We start from the raw sequence: 18209 nt of genomic DNA, 5'->3' as shown, positions 1-18209 counted from the left end.
TATATTCATATTAATATAATCTCTGCATTTTAGAGTAGATGGTGTAATCTAATGATGTAATTAACTAATTAGTCACTTGCATGTCTTTGGAAACTTCAACTGGACTCATTTTTAGCAACACAATCCAAGCAAAGAGAGATTTAAGATGTTATTATTTTCATTTGTGGGGCAAAATATAATCCACAATCGGCTGGAGCGGAACAAGCCTTCAATGTGGTTTACAGCCAGTCTTCAAAGTGTTGTAAAGTCAAATGGAAACACCGGGACAAAGGAGGCAGAATCGGTTTTCTGTGGTTGCTGGTATGATTTGCATGAATATGAATATTCAAATGTTTGAGTCACAGAGTCTCAAGTATTTATTTCTAGAACAAATGAACACCGCAAACCTTTTTTGCTGCAACAACTCTTGATCTGGACACCGGAGGGAAGTGATATGAAGAGTCGGACGCATGCGGCTTTGGACCCTGAACCCTCCTCGTGGCATCCGGTCGATCCCCTCTGCTTGTCGGGAAACGCTGCGGCGTGATTGGCGGAGGAGGAGGAGGGGGAGGAGCTTCCATCTGTCAGCCTCGGTCCGCCCTCCTACTGTCCGTCCGGGGTTTTGGAGGCGAGGGGCCGCTTTCTGAGAGCTGTCGCTTCGGTGAAATCCAGGGAGGAGAGAGGTCATCATGACGGCCAACATCCGGTACAAGAGCCGCATCCCGGTGAAAACAGGTGAGCGTGCCTTCTGATTGTTGTATTTTATGTTGTATTATTATTGTGATGACAGCAGTGTGTAGTATTGAGCATCAACGCGGTGGCTGACTGCCTCATGTTTGTGTCTCCCTGGGCGTCGCTCCGCATCCTTACACCTGCGCCGCCTCCTCCATCCATCCGGGAACGGCCAATAGAGGATGGCTCAGAGGTTAGTGACATCCTTTCGTGTGTATTTATTCAGGCGCTGATGGGAATGCGGCATCAGCGACAATATTTACGTTTCGGATCAGCACCTTTTGTTTTTTTTGTCCGCTGATGTGCGCGGTTATTCCTGCCAGCTTTATGAACGCGTGATGGTCTGAGGGAATTCATGCCATCACAGGCTGATCTGGGATCACTGACAGGCGGTGGTGGAGTGGGATGGGGTGTGGGTGGGTGGTGTTTCATTTTTAGACTCGTATGTGGAGCAGGCCGGCATCGCGAGAAGGCGAGAAGCCAACATGGTACCCAAAAGGCAGCATCCTCTCCTCTCCTCGTCTCTTCTCCTCTCCTCTCTAGAATAACCGGCGATTATCGGTAATGAAGTCGACCCATTGGACTGGCCTAATTATTACATCACATTTAGTGAACGCTTCCATTGTTCAACTCAGAAACACAGCCGCCACACAGCCTGCCAGGGCAGGTCGCATCTCTGATGAACCCTCCGCCCCTCCCCCCCCCCTCCTTCTCCCCCACCTCCCCCTCCTCCTCTTTGCATAGTGGCTGATGACAGCAGAGGAGTGTTTGCACGTGCTGAGTGTGCATGGATGATTCATGAACCTGACTGTTGATGGATTTTAATTGGTCTCCATCAGAGAGGCGTCAAAAGAGCTCTTGGGATGGAAAAAGGGGAACATTATTTACACTTTAGTCAAACTGACGACCATAAAGCTGAAAAATATATCAATAGGTAAATACAACATGTTTTTTAAGATGTCCTATAGGCCATACGAATAGTAATATGAATATATACTTATTGTTCAAAATATAGAACCTTTTTTTGATTGTTCATTTTTTGGGGGGCATTTTTTAAGTTCTTTGTTTTTTGTAGTTCTGAGAATAATTAATCTGTACGGAGATCGGCTTGTGTTCACAATGTTGGGCCCTCACTCTTCCACATTTGTTTCTTCACTCTGTGGTAGTCCGCACTTTCTTATCCAATAGAAAAGGATCCTATCTTCACACTTGGCGTGGTGTCACCACCAACGTAACACACCTCCCCCCCCCATCATATACACACGAACACACACACAGTTTATGTGAGCATTGCTGGAAAACCTGGATTTGCACGATTGCCACAGATGTGTGTGCGTCTGCAACTCCTACTGCTGCGATGTCTGATTGCGTGAATACAAACCAAGATGGCCGGCATCCTAGAACGCAACGGTCTCGATCAACAGAAACGCTTTCTGGTGAGTCGACCGCTCCGTGCAGCTACACTAGAGGGCGCTGTGTGGCGCTTCACGTTGGCGGGAGAAGCCGCCAGCCGCTAACAGCTCGCTGGCTCACCTCCTACCGACATGAAGAGACTCTGTTTGTCCTTTGCGAAGCCGTATAGTTAGACATACATACAAACTAAATGTTCAACCTCGACGTGCAATCCCGAGGGGAACCTTTTGCAATGCGTAGCGGAAACAAGAGTCCAACCGGGAGCGGTGGTCGGTCACTAGTGGCCCGACGGATCGGTTAAGAGCAGTGAGGAGTCACTCACACAACGGAGTATGGATTTTTTGTTTTCACTGCAACCAGGAGAGCATAGATGGGCACCGAAAATATAACGCTGAGGGGTCCAGTGAGATGAGCCGTGGACAGACAGACAGACAGACGAGCGCACACAAGCGGCCGAACCCATAACCTCCTCAGGCTTCGCCTGTTGGAGATGACAGATTGATGACGACTTCAAATTACAATCATTCTGTCATGAATCCTAAATGTGTAGTGATTCACAGACGCTCAGTTTTTAGATTACGACAGGGTTGTTGTTGTTTTACACCCTCTTCATCCCACGCGCTTCATCTGATCTGATGTCTCATATTCTAGATGATCCAGACGGAGGAGTAAAAAAACAAAAAACTATTAGTGCTCAGTGAATGCTGAGATCATAACCGCTGAAAGATTCATAACTGATCAATATTTTCAATATTTTAACAAATTTCCCTGCTCCTCTTTCCATGTCTCTCTCCTCCCTCACATTGCCCTAAACATGCCCGTTACTTCCTTTCCTTTGCTATTATGTTGGCAGGCAACAGTCTTTTTTTTCTTTTTTTACATTTCCATCACTTCTCGGATCGTGAGCGCGATCTGACCCACAATCCTCTGCTGTGATTATTCTGAGTGTGGGAGGATATTCAGTTTATTTTTTCAACACGGATCAGAAATAGAAGAGAGAAAATAATCACAAATGTCCATTATATAATTTACTGAGAAGCGATTTTGGTTTAATAATTAGGATAAAACAAAGTCACAAATACAAGTATTTACTTAATATTATATGTCGCCATATGTGATACTTACATGTTCACACAGTGGGACAGTAGCGCCATGAAGAGATATTTATATACTTTACTTGTGTATCCTTCTTTATTGTTCCTCATGCTGACCATCAAATATGAAATGGTGTTGTTTGGTGTACAGATTGAAAAAATGAATGAAGGGCCTTTGGCATATAAACAAGTATAGTTAAAAATATAACCTTGTATTCTTTCTTATTAAATCTAATGTTTCTGATGAAGCAGTGTATAATTTAAGGGTACCACGTTCTAATATGGCACCATTTATAAAGGGTCTATAACAACATATTAACAATCACACTTTAAGACATAACTACTACACCTCTTTATTATCAATATTTATAAATTACAGATTACTTATACATTTTTGCAGATGCCTCAGAAAGTGAGAAGACCTCATTAGATTATTAATGACTTCATGAATAATGTTTTATTTATGACTTAGCAGACAGTGAGATTTAATTATTATTTGTATTTTTGGCAATCCAAAGAACACAATTTGGTCTCTATAATTTGTGCACATTTATCTACACACTTCTTCGTATTGACCTTTTTGTTTGTGTTTTTTTAAAGAGATTTCTTTTTTGAGAAGAACATCTCACACCTTGTTGTCTCAAACTGAGAGTAGATGTTGCATCATCAGATGCATTTGTGTCTGTACACACGCGTCATCGCTTCACTTCCTGTACTCTTGGCTCCGCCCCTCGCTGCCACAGATGGGCCCCCAGGAGCTCCCAGTGTGGACCAGCTGCAGAGCCGGACTAGGCATAGCTCCGGGGGGCCAGTCGGGGTATTGAACTAGGATCTGGACCCCCCTGTGGCTGTAAGAGGAGGAGGAGGAGGAGGAGGAGGAATCAATTTCCATTTCCAGTTGTTTGTCTTTTGTATCTTCTCAAAGAAGTTTTAATGTAAAATGTATCTTGATGAGAAGTTTACAAAGATATTGAACCCCAAGACGTCTTTATGGCATCACTTTCTCACATTTCTGCCCCTACAAGTTTTCTTTGGAGGGGGGGGGGAGTTTCTGCCCCGCGGTGTGTTCATAAGCACATTCTTTCATTTTGTCATGCCGCAAACAAGTGTGCGTGTGCGTGTGTGTGCGTGTGCGTGTGCGTGTGCGCCTGTGCCTGTGTGAGAGCTTTTGTCCTGTACCTGAAGCAACTCTTTCTTTTTCTTTTCTTTTCTCACAGTTTTAACGTACAGTAATTCCAGGGCTCTGCCTTCCAGGAAGCTTTTGGAAAGTAACCGGCGGTTGACCCAGATACAGAGATTGTTTAACCCTTGTGTTGCCTTTGGGTCAATATGACCCGATTCACATATTTTACCCTGAGGTCAATATGACCCCAGCTATTAAAAAGTTTAAGTGTGGTACTTTATGTTTGTTTGTTGACTCGAGAACACCATTAACATTAATGAATCAAATTGAATTGAGGCGACAGGAGGGTTAAATATTGAATCGGGTCAAAATGACCCGAAGGCAACACAAGGGTTAAAGAAAATCTTTTCAAGTATGTTGTCGGCCTGATAAGTTTGGGATTACACGTTCTTTGGAAATGGGGAACAGGAGTTTGAGCAATAATGAAAGGAATGGAGAGAATCATTTCATAACCTATACCTCAACTAAAGACCCGGCTTCCTCCTGAGCTGTTGACCGTATCACATGATCTTCATCAGCAGTCATGGAATTATGGAGTTATGGATGCTCAGACTTTAGCAGCATCTTCTTGTTAAGCTCACAGTTTATGCAACGTGGTCGAGAAGAGTTTCAGGTGCACAAAACCATCAAAGTGAGTCAATGGACCTTCAATTCTTTTGATATCTATACGTTATTTTTATCAACAAATCCCATGAAAAGACCAAAAACAACAATGTGTTGGTTCATCATTGACCTCCACACACCTCAGCCCACTGGACCCTGAAGGCAGCACCATTGTGCTTTCATTGGGGACTTTCCAGCTGCACACAGTTGGTGTTCTAGTGATAGAAATAAGATACAAGTACGTTCAGATGATACTTCTTAGTGGTATCAATACATCCTAGTTTGACTTCCTTTAAGTATCAGAAGTTGTGTCCTCCATTTTCGTTTGAAACAACTTCCAACTTCCCATAAACTAAACCCCGGTTCCTTTATGGAGACATTCAGCCGTACGTGGTTCCCTCTGCTAAACGCTCGGGGACGCATGTATATTATGTTGTTGGTTCGAGGTTCCAGCCGCGCTCCCACAAGTCTCCATTGTCCAAAAACTGGGTCGCGATGGCCGAGTGTCCTTCAGTGAAGACATTTTATTGTTTATCCTGAGCGATTACATGCTGTCAGATTAGCATGTTTAAGAGCCGAGTGCATCTCCAAGGGAGACGCAGAGCCCCGAGTGTTTTTGCACCCCTCTCCTTCATTTCTCGGCCACTCGCCCCTCATCCCTCGCCCCGCATCTCTCCCTCTTGCCTCGCTTGTGGCGAAAGAACACATTGAGGGCAAAGCAACATGCAGGTTAATGGTGTGACACATTGGACATTGCAGAGGAGTCACCACTAAAGGTCCCATTGCACCATGCTAAGTCCTCGACGGAGGCCACTGGGTTTCAGGATATGCACTGGTCTCTCAATGCTGAAGAAAAGTCGATTCTTCTTCACATAGTCGTACCTTTTTTTGGCCCCCAGTAATCCCTTTCGGTTGTTTGGAGTAGCTTTCTGTGGTGCTACAACGGGGGACATTAAAGTGTTGAAGAAAAATAGAAAGAAATAACACGTTTTCTCTGAAAGATAAATTCATGAGCAAGATAAAGCCTCATTCAATCGATGGAGGTCTGGTGTGAGCTTGTGAACTCGAGATGGATATTGAGTGGCTATAAACGGAGTTCTCTATAACGCTGGAGGCTCTCCTCAGCATCGCACTCCTGTAACAGAGTCTGAATATCAACGGACAGTTTGATAATAAATCAGGTCGTTTTTTTCTACTCATTGTTTCCCTGTCAAAACTTGGCACCTACATTACCCACAATGCAGCGGCTGTGTAGCAGTTGTTGGAGTTCCCCTTTTTAAAATCAAAGCAGTCTTCCAAACAGCTGCTTTTGTACTTTTTCTTTTGGAGGTTTCTTGCCGTGCGGGGAGAACACACCACCTCGTCACCATGGATACTCACATACATGGTGGATCGATCTGAAATGATCCTGCAGCTTGAACTGTGATCGGATGTTCAGTCTTCAATAGTCGACTTCTGTGTTGTGATGTCATTACTGTGGCCTCTTGTGTGTGTGTGTGTGTGTGCGTGCGTTTGTGTGTGTGTGTCCTGGCAGTGGAGCGGACTGCTGGGCCCTTTTGAGTGCTTTCCTCGAGAGCAGGAAGAGGCAGAGTGCTGCCTGCAGGCTGAGTGTCTGGTCCCTCTCGGTCTCTGCATGACCGAGCAACATGTTGACAGGCTGACAAACAAACGGACACACGCGGTGCTTTCATACACGGAAATAGTATTCTGGCAGCGAAGAAGTCTCCTCTTGTTCTTGGTGTAAAGAGCAAAAGAAAACAATATTTTCCGGAAAAGTCAGAGATAATTTTCCACGTCTCTTCCAACAGGATGGTTGGCGCAGACTTGAATGAGAGGTTCATGGTTTAAAAGATAAACAAGTGGTTCAGCACAAATACATCTTTTAACTTTATTTTAAAATGCACTTTTTGAAGGATAGAAAGTTTGTGAAAATCTATTAATGAGAATAAATTTGCCAAATATTCTTTTGTTTGTGCAACTAAACTGCAACTTTAAAAAAAAAGTGTTATATCATTGAAAATGAAAGGTTTTTAGGGTTCAGGCGGTTAAAACAATCCACAATGTATGACCACTTGCAACAGTATTTGCAGTTGTGGGTAGAAAAGACGAATAGATGCAAAAGACAAGACAAATGTGTAAAGGTTTGCACAAACCATGAAGAGATATCGGATGGCGTGAAGGTCAAAGACAACAAGAGAGTTTTAAGATGTTTTCCTTAAGTCGCTCCCTCAGTCTGCTTCCTGTCACTCGTCCTGACTCCTGGTTTTGTCCCTCTGCACCTGCCGTACACTGAGCCATATTAATCTGTGTGTTTGATCAGCTTTAAGAGGCCAGAGAGGAACTTCACTGACCCGAGTCACAACTTTGACAACTTAGTCCCTCCAAAGCAGCAATGATGACTTTGCCTTTACTTAGAACCCGGATCCAGATGTTCAGGCAGAAGATAACATCTGCATTTATTGATATTTCATGAGTTTGAGTGATATTTTTTTCCATTGTGCAAGAGACGATGAAGTGAAAGTAAGACGGAAGAGAGAGAAGTGTATTAAAACAATATATGAATGGAAGATGAATGGATTGGAGCAGATCATTCAAATTGAGTCCGGTAGGCTTCCGGTAAGATGTCTAGGAAAAGTTGACCATATATTGACGCGGATAATTAGATGACTACGAAAATAGTGATGACATTTATTAATATTGTTTTGCTACTTGGTCTGTGACTTTATGAAAATCTCCATTTCACCTCAGAATAAGCAAAACAATACATTACATTTGGTTAATCTAGTACATTAAGCCAATAAAACATAGAAAACAGAAATGAGATGAGAGAATGACCTCATCGTGTTACACCGGTCATCAGACTCATCACGGTTTACAACCCATCCCTGTGATCTTAAAAGTGCCTTACTCACGTGTACGTGAGCCACACTGTGAGTCTGGGAGGCCGAATGACAAAGACTGGACAGACCTATTGTTCTGGCTTCTCGTGGTAATGGGAGATGTTTAATTGAAGGTTGCAAGTAACAAAGATGCAGTTTATATGTAGTTTGTCTCTCTGGTGGTGAATGAAGGAAGGGACAGCTGGTCACTGGGAGACTGAAAGTGGATTTCTTTAGCTGGGGGGAGGGGGGCTATTGTAACTCAATTTCATGACATCTGTTCTTTTCTTCTATTTAGATTGACCCCCCCCCCCTCCTCCTCCTGCACACACATTATCACACTCATTCACGTCTACAAGGACCTGAACCCTTCATCAGCACCGCCGTCGATGATGGTTTCATGTCGGCTCAGACCATAAGCTCTTTGTCTGGGTGGACGCCTCTGTCGCCCTCTGGTGGCGTGGAGTGGGACTGTCACACCCTGTACGTGGCATCGCCGCGGGGTGTGCCCACTTTGGGGTGGAAGAAAAGAAGAGAGAGTGAAGAAAAAAAACGTCTTTTATTTCAAAGAGCATTTAAACTCTGCGGTCAACATCATGCATGAGTCACACACACGCACACACACACAGCGCTGTCACATCTGGAAGCAATCGGCTGCAACCTCTGCCATTAAATAAACCTCGTTCACCTCCACACACACACACACACACACAGACATACACACACGACATGGTGACTGACATTACATCCGTTTCATTACAGTCTAGACCAGAGCTTCCCAAACTTTCTGAGCTATTACAAACGGGCATCATGGAAACCTGCTGTGACTCAAACACCAATCCACTGAACCAACATCAATGCAGCAATAGTTTGACACATTGGAGAAATATGTATTTAAATATAAAAATCGATCCTAACCTTTATGGTTAACTCTTTTATAAAAAGCAATCTGCTCATGTCACTTTTCAGATGTTTACGAGTTACAGTTCCAACAAAGAGACGTTTCATTTCCTTCCCAAATGGTTCCATTAAGTGTGTTTGACCCTTTGAGGGCCAAACTATAGTTATTAAAGGTCAGCAATAACAAGTCACCCATAATAACGTCACAGTGTGTGTGTCTTTGAAGTCGTGTTGTGCTCGTTGCTGTTTGACTGGTTGAGATGAGGATCGTCACATCGCTTTGTTGTAAAGTATCGTAGCAATTCTCCACCTTTATTGTGGTGATAGTAAATACATTTCATGTTTATAAAGCACTGCAAGATGATGCATGAGCAGCCTCTCTTCGGCAAACACACACACACACACACACACACTTGTCTCTCTCCACAGGCCTGTACTTGCAGCGTTTGTGTCTTTTCGTTGTTTGTCCTGCAGCTTTTGTCGCTGCCAAGTTTAAGCAAGTTTGTTTTCATCCAAACTCCCGACTTGGCTTCTGTGCAGACCTTGATATATATATATATATATATGTGTGTGTGTGTGGGGGGGGGGGATTAATGAGTTTCTTTTAGACGCTCACTTCTTCCATCCCTTCTTTGTTTCCTTCCTCAAATCGCCACTACTCCCTCCGCCTGCCTCTCTCTCTCCCCCCCTCTCTCTCCCTCTCTCTCTCCCTCCCTCTCTCTCTCTCTCTCTCTCTCTCTCTCTCTCTCTCTCTCTCCCTCTGCGAGAATTCCTCCGTACCTGTCTGAACAGGGAGGGTCGGACGGCTGTGAGGCAGAGAGGAAAGGGTGAAATGAAAAAGAAAGAAAGGGATTCAACAGAAGAACATTAGGAGAGCACAAACAGGAAAGAGGACAGAGCGAGAGACAAGTTTCTCTCTCTCTCTCTCTCTCTCTCTCTCTCTCTCTCTCTCTCTCTTTCTCTCTCTCCCCCCTCCCTGCTGGGCTGTTTTTCAATTTTTCGGAGACCCGTGGCTATTTCTGTCAGTCAGTGCCGGAGCGGTTTGGGATGGATGCCATCATGCTGCAGGAGAAACTGGTGGAGCGGCTGCTGTGTCCACGAGTGAGAACAGCGAGGCAGAAGGTAACATAATCTCATCCATGTGGACTTCACGGGGTGGAAATAGATTGGAAAAGCGTGGAAGAACTTTGTTTCAAAATATTAGGGGGAATATGAAAAAACGGGCTGAGGGTTACACCGCAGCATCTTTTGACTTCTTTGCTTTTCTGTGTGAAGGACGGTGTGTGACTCGTGTGAGATCTCCATGTGACAATTCACTCATTCTCACTCCTCTGGCACTGATTGTACCGCCTTGCGTGCGCGCGCGCGTGCGTGTGTTTCATGAATGCAATCGCCCGAGGGGGCTGTCGGATATTGCCGTGACAAGTTATGACAGCTCATGAGGAGTGTGACTGTTTTGTTTGTGCCGGCCTGTTTGCACAGTGACAGAGAGGAGCTGTTCAGTTCTGCTGAATGTGGCTTCTGTCTTGTGCGTGCGTGCGCGCGTCGGGGTTCACGTCGGGGGAAGATGATGTTGTGCCAGATGCAGACTGGAGCGCGCACCGTGCGCCACGGCGCGGGGCCCCCGCTGTGTGGCCCCCGGTGTCCCGGAGCTCTCGCTGTGCGCTTCAGTGGAAAGTCTGAGGCGCAAGAGAGGAATGCTGCACGCGCACGTGGAGATTTTATGTCTGTTGTGGTCGTTTTTTACTTTATTTATTTGCACAAAACGCTGACAGAAACGTTTTGTTTTCACATTCAAAACCCTGAGCGCGCTCTCCGTTTATTTATTGTCTGCTTTTATTTTATTATTTTGTAAAGGGAGCTGGCTTTTTCGTTTTATTGGAGAGTTGAACAATGAATTTATCTGAGTTTATGGGTTAATCGTTTCCACATATTGTGCCGAACAATGTCCTGGTCTAGTTTCTCAAATGTGTTGTTTGTCTTTTGCCAGCCTGGAAGAAGTCCTCCCTCTTCAAAGATAATAACACAGTGTGAAACACTCGAGCTTCAGCTGCTAAACTTAGTACCAAACGTCAAATTTAGCAGTTTGGACCATATAAAATGAAACCCTATTATATTTATTTATTACACGTATCTTAATCTACAACATAAACACAATATGAATCATAACTTGCCTCTGAATGTCAGCTAAAAGTAGCAGAAATTACAAATACTCAAGTAAAGTACAAGTACCTTACAATGTAACTTAAGTCCAGTAAAGTAAATGTACTTTGTTTCCTTCCACTTCTGTTCTTTTGTGATAGACTGAATGTTTTGGCTTCAGACTCATTTGAACATAAAAAGCCATTTGAAGACATCACTTTGGACTGTAGCAATTTAAAACAGGGATTAGATTTATCAATTGATTTATCAGGATAATTTGGCTGCAATTAAATAATATTATTACTGATTAAAAAGCAGATGGCCTAAAATTGTGAAAAACAGCAAAAAAATAAAGAACTTCAATGAACTATTTCATAGAGCCAAGCAACACATCTTCACAAGTGAGAAGCTGTAATCAGAAAATATTGAACTTATTTTGAAACAATAAATCAAAACATCTGCCAATTATTTGGCCGTCCATCGACTTCATTGTTTCAGAAATATTTACAATGAAAACAAAGCAAGTGTTAACGCGTATAATTTCTTCTTCTTCTTCTTCTTCTTCTTCTCCTTCTTCTCCTCCTCCAGGAGAAGCAGTATGTGGGTTTCGCAACACTACCCAACCAGGTCCACAGGAAGTCAGTGAAGAAGGGCTTTGACTTCACACTGATGGTGGCAGGTACGTTTGCAGCCGAACACACAGACGTGTTGACATCATAATAAAGATCCATCCTCACGGTTTACTCCTTGTGACCGTCAGGAGAGTCTGGAATGGGCAAGTCCACTCTGGTGAACAGCCTCTTCCTCACAGACCTCTACAAAGACAGGAAGCTACTGAACGCTGAGGGTGAGTGTTTCCTCTATTATTTATCTCTCCATATCAGTCACAATGAAATGGTCGTCTTACAGTTAACTAAGTCCCAGAGCTGGAAGAAGTCCAGTTTATTGTGTTAATGTTGCTCTGATTGAACCACTTAGTGCTGCACAGTTGAGGAGAACTGAGGATGTTTGACCTTGACCTCACAGCCGCGTCTCCTCGTCTGCTCCCCGTCTGCCTCTCTGTGTCGATGCTTTGCAGAGCGCATCAACCAAACCGTGGAGATCATCAAACACACTGTGGACATCGAGGAGAAAGGGGTCAAGCTCAAACTGACCATCGTGGACACGCCGGGGTTCGGAGACGCCGTCAACAACAACGAGTGGTGAGCCGGAGGACCTGCTGGTCTGACGGGGCCCGATTCAGCCCGCTCGCCTGAATCCACGGGGCCCGGAGGAGCTGCTAATGTAGTCTGTGTGTGTGTGTGTGTGTGTGTGTGTGTGTGTGTGTGTGTGTGTGTGTGTGTGTGTGTGTGTGTGTGTGTGTGTGTGTGTGTGTGTGTGTGTGTGTGTGTGTGTGTGTGTGTGTGTGTGTGTGTGTGTGTGTGTGTGTGTGTGTGTGTGTGTGTGTGTGTGTGTGTGTGTGTCCTAGCTGGAAGCCGATCACAGACTACATAGATCAGCAGTTTGAGCAGTATTTCAGAGACGAGAGCGGGCTGAACAGGAAGAACATCCAGGACAACCGAGTCCACTGCTGCCTCTACTTCATCCCTCCATTTGGGCATGGGTAATTACACACACGCACACGTCGGAAGAGTTTGGACACTTGTCATTGTGTATATATATATAGTATATACATATATATACATATGTGTGTATATATATAATATATATATATTATATAATATAAACTGTATGGATATATACACATATATATATAAATCTATATATATTCAAATATATATGTATTTATACATCAATAAATCTATATATATTCATATATGTATGTATATATACACATATATATATGTATATATATATATAAATACGTTCCTGTGTGATCTCCTTTAACCTCATATCCCATATATATATATATATTAGTGCTGTGAAAAATAACGCGTTAACTCAGTTAATCCAATTACAGGTTTAACTAGTTTGTTTTTTTAACGCATTTAACGCATGCGCAGAATGAGCTTCCAATCCGCCTGTTGTTGGTCGTCGGGACGAAAAAAAAGTAACTTGCAAAATGAGCTTCCAATACACCACTTCAATCTGAACTCTGTCCGCTCTCATGCAGACGGTCTGTTCATCGGTAATGATCCTTCCGCAGGTTCACCTACGGAAACCTTGTTACGACTTTTACTTCCTGTAGATCAGGGGTCTCAACACGTCGATCGCGACCTGCCAGTCGATCGCGGCGTAGTGTTGGTAGATCGCATGACATTAAAGAGATTGGCCCGCCCCCTGACATGTTCTCTATAGCACGTCTTTGTTCTTTTATTAAACTAAACGTCTGTTGTTGATCGTATCTCCACAGCAGCATGTCATTTCTGTCTCACTTATCGATCTCCGTCTGGCGCGCCACAGAGCTCCGTGCGCGCGCATCGGGACCGAGCAAAAAAAGTCACTTGTCAATCTGTCCACCTTTAGATTGTATCATGGTGGAGTTAATGGTTGACAAACAAGAGAAAAATGCTCTGTTTAACCCTCCTGTTACCTTTACATTTACGAACATATTTTACCCTTGGGGTCAATTTGACCCCAGCAATTAAAACCTCCAGAAAATTATTAGAATTAATATTGCTTCCCAAGTTTAAGTGTGAGGTACTTTATGTTTGTTTGTTGACTACCTAAATAGCCCTTTAAATAAATAAAAAAGTTGATATTTCTTATGTTTGACAGTGAAAAACAGCCTGGGGTCAAATTGACCCCAAAGAACACCGACATTAAACATTGAATGGGGTCAAATTGACCCGAAAGGTAACAGGAGGGTTAAACATTCTGTTTAGGATGAAGATGTATTAATGTTCCATATGGAAGAAAACTGCTAAATAACTGCTGAGTTGCAGCACCATTGTATAGAAGAATGTATAAATGTATATATCCGTCTTTTGTCATAAATCTCTATGTTCTCACAAAATATACCGAGAATATCGGTAATATGTGATTAATCATGATTAATCCACAAAAACCTGTGATTAATCCGATTAAAAATTGTAATCGTTTCACAGCCCTAATATATATATATGCATATATATATATATATATATAACTAATTATGTGACTTCTGAAGGTAACTGGTAACACTAGTTTTCAGCTGGTAATACACACGCACACACACCACTTTTCATATTTTATCATTTCTCCAAGGGGATGTTTGATGTCGTCCAATCAACCTGTTTTTTATCTGGAGGACTTTAGTCCCACTTTTCTTCCTTCTCACTCGGGGTTTCTCTCCTTCTCAGGCTGCGTCCAGTGGATGTCGAGTTCATGAAGGCTCTGCACGAAAAGGTGAACATCATTCCGCTCATCGCGAAGGCCGACTGCCTCACGACCAACGAGATCAAAAAGCTCAAAGACAGAGTGAGTCCCAGTGCAGCTACACAGTGAACCCAGCATGTGTTTCACCGCCTGCAGCTCGGTCGCTGTAACCGTTCGTCTGATTCCTCTTTAGATACGAGAGGAAATAGACAAGTTCGGGATCAAAGTGTACCAGTTCCCCGAATGTGACTCTGATGAGGATGAAGAGTTCAAACAGCTCGACAAAGAGCTGAAGGTGAGTCTGAGCTCTCGGACACCTTCAACAGTCATTATATAAAGCACTTTAACGTTGGCCTCAGTGTGAGGTCGTTTCACTTGTCATATGTTTACGGGAAAACATGTTACCTCGGTCGGATCACTGCCGGGATTTTAAAGTTCCCCCAAAACACCCTCTCTCTGAAAATACCGACAAGACACAAAAAGGATTTGTTTTATTTATTTATTATTATTATTATTGTTATTATTATTATTATTATTTATTTTGTTGGCTTAAATGAACAGTGTGTAGTATTAAGAGGGTTCTATTGGCAGAAATTAAATACAAGACTATTAACTATGTTTTCTTGATTGTTGGGTTGTCTTCATGGAGCCAGCAGCCATGTCTCTACGGTGACAAACCAAACTCTGACTCTGTTGTAATCTGCAACCTCAAGACAAATTATGCCCATTGTTCCTTTAAGAGTAGTCAAATATAAATATATTGAGTAAAAATATGTGAATCAGCTTATTAGACTTTTGCTGATGACTAAAACAACGTTTGACATGAGGTCAGTGTTCTCACCAGATGATTATCAGTTTACAAGTGCCGAGAATTTAAGGCTTTAAATCTTCATCTACTAAGTGACCTTTTAACCCCTTCAGTGTAGGAGTAAAACGTTTTGGGGGTTTGTGACATGACCCCTTACTGATCAGCTGGAAAGATGTGTGTAAGAAAGATAAATAACAAATCGTATTTTAAAAAAGTACAACGTGTTTCATCCATAACATTCACGCCTCTCTGAATCACTGCGTGAGTGCGTACCAGGGCCCAGACAGCATGCTCAGTCAGCTTCTCTGGATAGATCAGGGTTAAAAAAAAAAAAAAAAAAAACCATCATCATGCCTCTTATGTGCAGGAGTGCACCCCGTTCGCCGTGATCGGCAGCAACACAGTGGTGGAGGCTCGAGGGCAGCGAGTGAGAGGCAGGCTGTACCCCTGGGGGATCGTTGAAGGTAATGTCTGGACGTCCGTCGCCTCTTATTGGACTCAGTCTGGACGTCGGCGTATTCATTCACTCTACGCTTGTCTTTGCTCAGTGGAGAACCAGTCGCACTGCGACTTTGTGAAATTGAGGAACATGCTGATTCGCTCACACATGCACGACCTCAAAGACGTGACCTGCGACGTCCACTACGAGAACTACAGAGCGCAGTGCATCCAGGAGATGACCAGGTGTGTGACGACGTGAGAGAGAGAGAGTGGAGGAAACAGCTGTTGATGTTTTCAGATTTCAGGACAGATATGTCTGCTTCACCTCTCCTCCTCCTTTTCTTCTTCCTCCTCCTTTTCCTTCTCCTCAGTAAACTGACTCAGGACAACCGTATGGAGAGTCCCATCCCCATCATGCCGCTGTCCACTCCAGATGCGGAGACTGAGAAACTAATCAAGATGAAAGATGAAGAGGTAAGGCGCGACTTTTAATGTTTTTCCCCGAGCCCGGCTGAAGGCCGGGCGCCGCCTGGGAATAGAAGCGTGTACCTTTGGGTCAGGGCGTAAACCACAGGGGGTCTGAGGCCTGAGCTGTAGCTCATATGCTGCTGGGAGAAATAACCGATCCAGAAAGTCGGCGGTTCAGAGGTTGCCTGGATATATATCGTAAATATGATCACATTAAAGATTTATATTAAAAAAGAAAGAAAGAAATACACTAATTCATTTAGTCTGTTTCATAAATTGTTATGTTACTACAATAATTTCTCTTATCAAAGTATATTGCTCTATTCTGTCATTATGTGAGACTAAAATCCAACTTTTCATCACTTCTGATTGAATTTATATATTAGTGCCAGTATTTCTGAATTATTGTTCTGCCCCATATGATGTAAGTTTTCCTTCCACATATTTAAATCCACAGCAGTGACTTTTACCTTGAAGATCGAGTCTTTATGATCTTTAATCTATTTTAGGATCAAACACACGCCAGCATCAGTTTCCGGATGTTTTCGTGAGTTTAAAGCAATCGTTCTCTTTGTCTGCAGCTGAAGAGGATGCAGGAGATGCTGAATAAGATGCAGCAGCAGATGCACAAGGACCAGTGATGTCCCCCCGGAGCAGAGCTGGTCTGCAGCGCCACCTGCTGTCCCCCCCCAGAACCACAGGGAGACCTTCAGACAACATGGGTGTCGCCTGTTAACGTGGCAACTGTACATTGGTCCTCAGTTTGGTGCTTCGTATAGTTTGTCTGCTTGGACGATTTTTTGTGGGAGTCGTTTTTATTGGCCTCTGAACGTTTTGAATCCAGTTTTCTCCCTTTGAGCCCCTCGATGGGGTTTAACGGTCTTAACACATATAATATAAATGCATAATTTAAATTACTACTCAGTGTATCTAATTTATAAATACAATGCTAAACCTTTTTGGGATATTTTGTCAGGGTATGATGTGTTTTATCAGATGTTTTGTAAAGAGATTTAGGTCGTTGGTGATGATAAGATTTGATGGATATTGTTTGTTTATTATTATTATGTGTTTGTGAGTGAATGTGTTTGTATTTCATGACATTTCCTCCAGGTATCCGTACATAAAACTCCCTTTTATCTATACGGTGACTTTTTGTTGTTTGGTTTGAAGCCAACTTTTGCTCTTGTTAATTCGCTCTGTGATCCTCACACATCATTTTGTGTGACATTATTTTCACACATATGTAAAGTCAAAATAATCTCTCCCGGCATTTTTATATGTGTGTGCGCGATGGCTGAGCTGGAAATGCACTTATTGCCAGTGGCTAACTGTGAATGGAGCCTCTGCCATGTCCAGAGGGTCGCGGCAGCGCATGCTGACGTCACTCGTATCCGCTCAATGCTGCGGCCAATTTTGTACTGCTTCATAACCGAGGCTCTCGCTCTAATGTCATGACCTCCAGTTCGCACTGCGGTAAAATATATCAACAATGAGGAGTGAATACTGTGTAATGTTTTTATTGGAAGTGAGTCTCTGCATTCTGCTAGTGTGTGTGTGTGTGTGTGTGCGTGCATGTGTGTGCGCGCGCGACTGTGTGCGCGCCTGAGTGTGCGTGCGTGCGTGTGTGTGTGAGTGCAAGTGCGTTTGTGTGTGCGGCTGAGTGTGCCTATGTGTGTGTGTGTGTGTGTGTGTGTGTGTGTGTGTGTGTGTGTGTGTGTGTGTGTGTGTGTGTGTGTGTGTGTGTGTGTGTGTGTGTGTGTGTGTGTGTGTGTGTGTGTGTGTGTGTGTGTGTGTGTGTGTGTGTGTGTGTGTGTGTGTGTGTGTGCTGATGCTAAGGAACATCTTTCCCCTGGAGGCTGTGAGCTCAGCCTCGTTTATAAAAGTGTGACAAATAAAACTCTCGTGTTCTCGTCCCGCTGCGTCGTTTCTCTGAGCGTCACGAGCTCAAAGGACTGAAAGGTTTATCTGCTGCAGCCATTCTTCCTCCGCACAATGCACAAGTCATCTTCTCCGGGCCAGTCAGACACATTTTGTGGTGGAAGAAGTAGCAACAACATACTTATTATGCACAACGGTTTGATTAGATTATAATGATTGATGCATTAGAGCTGGTCAAAGTAGAGCTCATTTTAAATACTGTATATACGGCTGGGTAGTAGAATTTCAACAAACGGATCTGAACCTATAATGATACGTCTTACATATTTCTTGATTTTATTTTGTTTTATTAGTCAGAATCTACAAAGTAACCAACAAATTAGGTTGTG

The 18209-nt window shown here is 43.4% G+C and overlaps 1 protein-coding gene across 3 annotated transcripts; it reads left to right on the top strand.

Moving 5' to 3' along the window:
- Nucleotides 1-615: 615 nt before the first annotated feature.
- On the top strand, nucleotides 616-17443 carry septin5a (septin 5a). 3 transcript variants are annotated; one of them, XM_056419442.1, is made up of 12 exons: nucleotides 616-714; nucleotides 891-904; nucleotides 11514-11604; nucleotides 11686-11772; nucleotides 12004-12127; nucleotides 12394-12528; nucleotides 14207-14324; nucleotides 14416-14517; nucleotides 15398-15494; nucleotides 15579-15714; nucleotides 15843-15945; nucleotides 16521-17443. In XM_056419442.1, exons 1-12 carry the CDS (start codon nucleotides 669-671, stop codon nucleotides 16578-16580), a joined length of 1113 nt encoding a protein of 370 aa, XP_056275417.1. In that variant the 5' UTR covers nucleotides 616-668; the 3' UTR covers nucleotides 16581-17443. The 3 variants fall into 3 exon arrangements, with proteins under 3 accessions (XP_056275417.1, XP_056275414.1, XP_056275416.1); XM_056419439.1 differs by lacking the exon at nucleotides 616-714 and having other exon boundaries at nucleotides 797-904; XM_056419441.1 differs by lacking the exons at nucleotides 616-714; nucleotides 891-904 and adding an exon at nucleotides 9782-9905.
- The last annotated feature ends 766 nt before the right edge of the window (nucleotides 17444-18209 follow it).

The sequence above is a fragment of the Pseudoliparis swirei genome, chromosome 7 (genome assembly GCF_029220125.1).
Source record: "Pseudoliparis swirei isolate HS2019 ecotype Mariana Trench chromosome 7, NWPU_hadal_v1, whole genome shotgun sequence".
NCBI classification, from domain to species: Eukaryota; Metazoa; Chordata; class Actinopteri; order Perciformes; family Liparidae; genus Pseudoliparis; species Pseudoliparis swirei.
The sequence above is the reverse complement of the archived record's forward strand: the minus strand, read 5'-3'. Positions and strand labels throughout refer to the sequence as shown.

What these genes read in the sequence shown, in the direction of transcription:
- septin5a (XM_056419439.1), top strand. Translation starts at nt 812, where the DNA reads ATGTTTGTGTCTCCCTGGGCGTCGCTCCGCATCCTTACACCTGCGCCG. An exon ending in GCCGTCAACAACAACGAGTG is followed by an intron (nt 12,128 to 12,393) that starts GTGAGCCGGAGG and finishes TGTGTGTCCTAG; the next exon opens with CTGGAAGCCGATCACAGACT. An exon ending in TGCATCCAGGAGATGACCAG is followed by an intron (nt 15,715 to 15,842) that starts GTGTGTGACGAC and finishes CCTTCTCCTCAG; the next exon opens with TAAACTGACTCAGGACAACC.